This window comes from Arachis ipaensis, chromosome B05 (assembly GCF_000816755.2).
Source record: "Arachis ipaensis cultivar K30076 chromosome B05, Araip1.1, whole genome shotgun sequence".
In the NCBI taxonomy this organism is placed as follows: Eukaryota; Viridiplantae; Streptophyta; class Magnoliopsida; order Fabales; family Fabaceae; genus Arachis; species Arachis ipaensis.
In genome coordinates this window covers 139,417,709-139,423,479 of record NC_029789.2, presented here as the reverse complement: position 1 = coordinate 139,423,479, position 5,771 = coordinate 139,417,709, and the positions used below count along the sequence as shown (strand labels likewise).

Here is a 5,771-nt window from a genome sequence, read left to right as displayed (position 1 = left end):
AATATAATAATAATAAAAATAATTTTAAAAAATTAATAAAAATAATAAAAAAATAAATTATATTTTTTGTTAGCATCTTTATGTCTTTTCTATCATGATTGATATAAAATATACTAATTCAATGTCTTTAACATAATATTTCTATCTATATTTCAACTGTCAAATATAATTATTTTATACCTCTATATCTTTATTTTAGTGTCCCATATCTATCAACAAATGCAACCTTAAGGATGTCTTTGAAAAAATATGAAGTTAACTTATTAAATCGACATTTAGTTATAATAAAAAATAAACATTTGTTTGAAAATATAATTACTTTGGTAAGCTTTACTACTATTACAATTTACAACTATTTAAATGTATAGAATAAACAAATAGCATTGATAAGCTTTGGTTTCTACATCTTAAATATATCTTCTTGTGATTGTGTCTACACATTACATAATAACATAAATACAATTTCAAAATTAAGTTGAGTTAGTCTAGTAATTAGCTCACTAGTATGCTTAAATAATTGTCAGAGGTTCGAATCACACCCTTAAATGGAGCTCTGATCTGTCACGGATTAGTCCTTAATGCTGTCAGATATCGTGAAAAACAAAAAAATAAGAACAATGCTAGAAAATCAAAAGGGTATTAGCAAAAAATCAGCCAAATACCTTTGGATGAATCCAAAATCTCTACGAGTTAATATATATGGATGTTTCTTCTGCTAAGTATCAGAATATTTCTTTTTCATACTAAATGGATGTTCTTTTATATATTTTTTGAATTTTTTTGTATTGCAAATGTGAATGTCTCTATTTCTTTAAAAATTTTATATTTTTTTTTAAATTTTATAGATATTTAATTATTTTTACTAAAATATAATTGGATATTTCTTTTGTTAAGTATTGCGATTTTTTTTTCATATTAAATGAATGTTTTTTTTATATTTCTGTAATTGTGTAGTTTGCAGTTTCTTTAATCATCAAAACGGCACCTAATACCCCAAAACGCAGAGAGCAACATCTGCAACAAACCCCTAATTACAAACATGTGTGTTGAATACAAACCAATCCCATCTTCCTCCATCTTCTTCAAAACTCCGGCAGCGGCAACCATGTCTCCAGCGTAGCAGTGTGCAACGAGAAAGTAGTTGTGTCCCGTCAGATCCAGATTCACGCCAAGCATGGACATGAAATCCACCACGCGCCGCGCGTGGTTTATGACTTTCTGGCGCGATAGGATGTTCAGGACGGGATAGAAGGTGGTCGTACTGGGGCGGCAGCCTCTGGCGTCGGTACGTGCCATATATTCGATGATGTGGAGCGCGTCATCGATGCACTTGAGCTTGCAGAGGTGCGTGATGAGGAAATCGAACGCGTTCTTGCGAGTGATGCCGCGGTTGAAGGTGGATAGGGTTTGAAGGAGGTGGTTGAGGAGGGAAGAGGAGAAGGTTTCGTCGGTGACAAAGTCGAAGGTGGACTTCGTGTTGAAGCAATTGTCTTGGATGCGCTTGTTGAGGGCATCGTGGAGAGCATGAAAGTCGCCGGAGAAGTCTGTGTGTGTGATTGTTGGAGGTGGGTAGGTTAATGTGAGAGAGAAGAGGAAGACTTTTATAGGTTTTAATTAGGTTTACTTAATCAATTTTAAATTTTTTAAATTTTGAATTTAAAAAATTTAAAATTAATTATTAATATAAATTAATTTTGTTTTGTTTAGTTTTTGGCTGGTAACTTCTTGGTTCGATATATTTTTCCAAAAAATAAATACAATTTCGAGTTAATGGAATTTTCAATGATAAAATTATTATATCTAAATTACAATCCTATTCATGTTGTAACACTATCCATTTGTATTTTTTAATGCAATCATATCTAAAAATCTCCTAATAGTCCTATTCTTGGAGGCAAGTTATTAAGTTCCTCCAATTAATTTCTAGTATTTTTTTTTTCTTTGAAAGCAATTAATTTCTTGTATTAATCTTGTTTGAGAATTATTTTTATCAGTTACAGGGAATTTAAAACTGCATTATGGTCCCAATACAGTTTAAAGTTATGATAAAAAAGACAAAGCACAGGAAGAACTGCTAACAAAACATTTCAAAGAAAAGATGCAGAGAGTTTTAATCCCTTGATTTGAATATATGATGATAATATAAATGAAATTCCATTGCAAAATTTTCATATAACAACGGGGACAATCTCCTTTTGTCACACTATCATATATTCATATGTGACACACTCCCCTGTTTCCCACCCACCATGTGTTTGACAAAATGCTTACTACTTTGATAGTGCAGAAACAGAAAGCCATCACTTAACAAATGAAATCTATTCATCAAGTCAAGCTTCATCATCAATTACCACCTCCTCTTTTGGAAGTGGTTTCTGTCTGCGTCCCTAGTGTGAAGCCTACCCATCACAGCATTCTTGAAGTTAATGGCTTCTTGAATCTGTGAGCATGACCTCTGCATCTTAACCCCACTCAAACTGTTCCTAGATTCCATCATCTCATTCAGGGTAAGCCTCTTCCTTGCACCCCCTGGCTCTGGCCTTTGCTTTGGAGCACTATGAGACCTCAACTTTGCCTTGAAAGACTGCGTGCTCACCATGTAATTCGGATAATTCCCATAGAAAAAGCTCTCATTGCACACACTCTTTGGTGTCATGGCTGCAACTGATCCACAACTACAAGTGCTTGTTGCAAACCTTGGAGTGCTTTGTGCAGTTGAGAATCTGCACTCTTCCCCTGTCAGCCCCCAATCCGAATGATCCGGTATGGACAAGCGCCCTGGTGTCCGACATGGGATTGGAAGGGGAGAGGAAATTGTTTGGAACGAAGGGTCGTCACCAAAATCCGACATTGATGTGTTGGTTCTCCGGGACCTTGACTTAGGCCTAATACCAGTGTCCACTTCCACAATTTTGGGGCTACCATCAAAACTGTTATTGTTGTTAATTGTGGCATCAAATGAAGATGATAACCTTCTACTATGAGTTGGAGCTGTGTACTCACTCCTAGTGTCATCAAATCTCTCCTACAAACAAACATTTTTAAGGTAACAAAAGCATTAGGACATAATCATAATCACATAATGTTTAAATGCAGGTACTATGCAAGTGACATGTATAATGTGAATTGTGGCTAGTGCTGCAATTTGAGGTGTTTATTACCATGGATCTTCGTGCACGGATTTGAGACCTATATGAATCATTCTTTCCGGCCATGAATGCTTGAGATTTTTTCTGAGACCTCACTGTGGCTTGAGCTCTGATAAGTGCCTGCATTCCATGCAGTGTTGCTGTTGCTTGCTTCCTCACTAAATACCCTCTGACAAGTGCCTGTAACTTAACCAATCCCTTTAAGGCTCTCAGTGCTTTCCTTGCCTGTTCACATTCACAAGTCACAACAACAAAACACAAAACAGAAAAAACTCATGTCAAATTTCAATCATTCATTCCACAAAAAAATAAAGAAAAAAGGAAAACACACACTACTAGAGAGCAAAATCAGCAGATAGAGCAACATTCCACATCAAATTCCTGGTATCTGGCTTCAGTTTCACAGTCATTCTAGGCTCAATTAATTATGGCATAATTGAAATTTGACCTAGAATGGTTTATGGTAGATAGTTTCTCTTGAAATTATTCTGCTAGAAAGTGAAAATTTTTGGTAAATCAATTTTAGAGATTAAGCTGTTTTGTTTAAAAGCAACCTTTTTTCTTGTCTTGCATCTCTCCAAATCTTAAGAGTAAAAATCATGTTGAAGGTTCAACTCTTTATTTTTTCACTTTTGTCAAAATCATAGGACTAAAAAATCATGTTGTAACTCATTTTAGCACCTTTCAAAATCATAGTCGAAGGCTTAGTCAATTTTCAAACCCCACCAAACACTAACCTTATCTGAAGGATTTGCATCTGAAAAATTTCAATTAAACCAAGAAAAAGGCAGAAAAAGTAAAACTTCTTACCAAGTAGCCTCTAAACACTGTCTGAATCTTGGTGGCAGCACAAATCTCATGTCCAGCACCAAGCATGGTACCTCTTCCATGGCTGGTGAGCCTAACCACTGCAACTGCAGCCTGTGCTGCTGCCACAGCAGCATCAGCTGCAGCTGCAGTAGCAGCAGCAACAGCAATGGCATGCTTGTTCTGCTCCTTCTCTGTCTCATTGTAGAAAGATTGCAACCAAGCTGCTTCAGCTGGAGAAATGTTTGGTGGAATGGTAGCTGGATTGTGACACAGAACTCTAGAATTACTTGAATTTCTTTGAGCAGCAGAAGTAGTAGAAGAAGATGAAGAGAATTTCATGCTTCTGGGGTCTCCATAGTTTGAGTTTTCTTGTTTGTGTTGTTGTTCTTTGTCTCTTCTTATCCCAAACAAGTTCTTCAACCACCTTGTGGCTCTCCCCATTGTAAAGACAAAAGGGTGTTGTTTAGTGTGTGAGAGTAGTTATGCAAGAAAATGAGTCACAGATTGAGAATGAAGAAGAAGAAGAAGAAGAAGAAGAAAAAACGGTGATGTGTTTGATGATAAGGCTTTCAATTTGCAGCTCACAATTTAGGCCTCTTGCCATTTTGCAGAAAAGGGTGAAACATTGTTGTTAGAGAAAATGTGTTCATTGGAATCTGATAAAAAAAAAATAAAAGAAAAGAGAAGGAAGAATGAGGCATATTATACATTTTTGAGAGAAGAAACGGAGAAATTTTGATACTATGATTTATTCATTATTGAAACATAGTTTTGTGTGTTGGTGGTGAATGGTGACCTTTTTGTTACTTTTATTACATTTTTTTTTTTTGGGTTTTTCAAATTTTCAATAACTGAGGTGTTAAGTTAAAGACTAAACACTAAAGTGTTACCTTTATTTTTCTTTTCTTTTTTTCCATTGATTTAAATGATTAAGAATATCTCAGAGATGACAGAAAAGAAGACTGTCAAAGTGTCAATCCCTCGTGAAAATCTGCGTTACATGACAAAAAATATGCCAATAGAACATGCAAGCGGTTGTGCAAAATCGAAGCAAGATGAATAGTTATAAATAAATAAATGTTATTATTTTTAATCAATTCATTGCTAACTCATTAGAACATTTCGATGGAAATTCAAAGTGCGATTCGCTTTAACGAATCTTATATTGGCATTATATGTGATGCATGACTATTAAATTTGTACTCTCTTTTTTTTTAATGCAAAACTATATACATTTGGAAACTTGAAAAGGACTATGTTAACATTTCATTTTAGGGTTGAAAAGCACTTACTATTAACTAAGGTTTTAATACAATAAGGCAAGCAGGTATAATTATATGAATTTAATTTTCATATATTATCTAATAATTAATCGTATATTATCAATTCAATAAAAATAATTATTTTTTAAATTTATTATTTAAAAAATTAATTGATTATAATGGATGAATGCATGTGATTATTATCCTTTTAATTAATAATTAAGTTTTAAGTTGTAACATAAATTAAAGGAAAGTCATGCATAGGAGAAGCATAAGGAAATTAAAGTGGAAACTTGCCACTCTTCCACCAATGGGAACTCAAAAAGAAGAAGAAGAAGAAAAATATAAACAAGTTCAACAGTGAAATCTCAATCTCAATTATCTGTCTCCCATTACTTTCTGGAGGGACGTGTCCTCAAAATGAAAAAGATATTTCACTATCCTAACCATTTCTGACACCACTCGTGAAGCCCTCTCTTATTTTGGAAATTTCTAATCATTTATTTATATATAAACAAATTATTATTAGGGATATAATATAAGAGTGGAC

General features: G+C 34.0%; 2 protein-coding genes across 4 annotated transcripts in view; both read right to left on the bottom strand.

Annotated features, from left to right (window-relative positions):
* On the bottom strand, positions 967 to 2,251 carry LOC107641306 (pentatricopeptide repeat-containing protein At3g56030-like). The gene is made up of 2 exons (XM_016344803.1): positions 2,230 to 2,251; positions 967 to 1,544 (listed from the first exon to the last, which is right to left on the bottom strand). Exons 1-2 carry the CDS (start codon positions 2,249 to 2,251, stop codon positions 967 to 969), a joined length of 600 nt encoding a protein of 199 aa, XP_016200289.1.
* Positions 2,086 to 5,771, bottom strand: part of LOC107644442 (protein IQ-DOMAIN 14) — a 21,933-nt gene continuing 18,247 nt past the window's right edge. The window contains exons 1-4 of one of the 3 annotated variants that reach the window (XM_021102996.1): positions 4,126 to 4,781; positions 3,960 to 4,089; positions 3,162 to 3,374; positions 2,086 to 3,025 (exon numbers count right to left, since the gene is read on the bottom strand). In XM_021102996.1, coding sequence (XP_020958655.1) covers positions 2,348 to 3,025; positions 3,162 to 3,374; positions 3,960 to 4,089; positions 4,126 to 4,400 — 1,296 coding nt within the window. In that variant the 5' untranslated portion in view covers positions 4,401 to 4,781 and the 3' untranslated portion in view covers positions 2,086 to 2,347. Of the gene's footprint in view, positions 3,026 to 3,161; positions 3,375 to 3,959; positions 4,782 to 5,771 lie in introns of those variants that run through there. The other 2 variants (XM_016348301.2, XM_016348300.2) reach the window with 2 other exon arrangements.

Coding starts and splice junctions, on each gene's coding strand:
- LOC107641306 (XM_016344803.1), bottom strand. CDS start 2,251: ATGGTGGGTGGGAAACAGGGGA. Junction 1,545..2,229: donor GGTGGGTGGGAAACAGGGGA/GTGTGTCACATA, acceptor TCACACACACAG/ACTTCTCCGGCGACTTTCAT.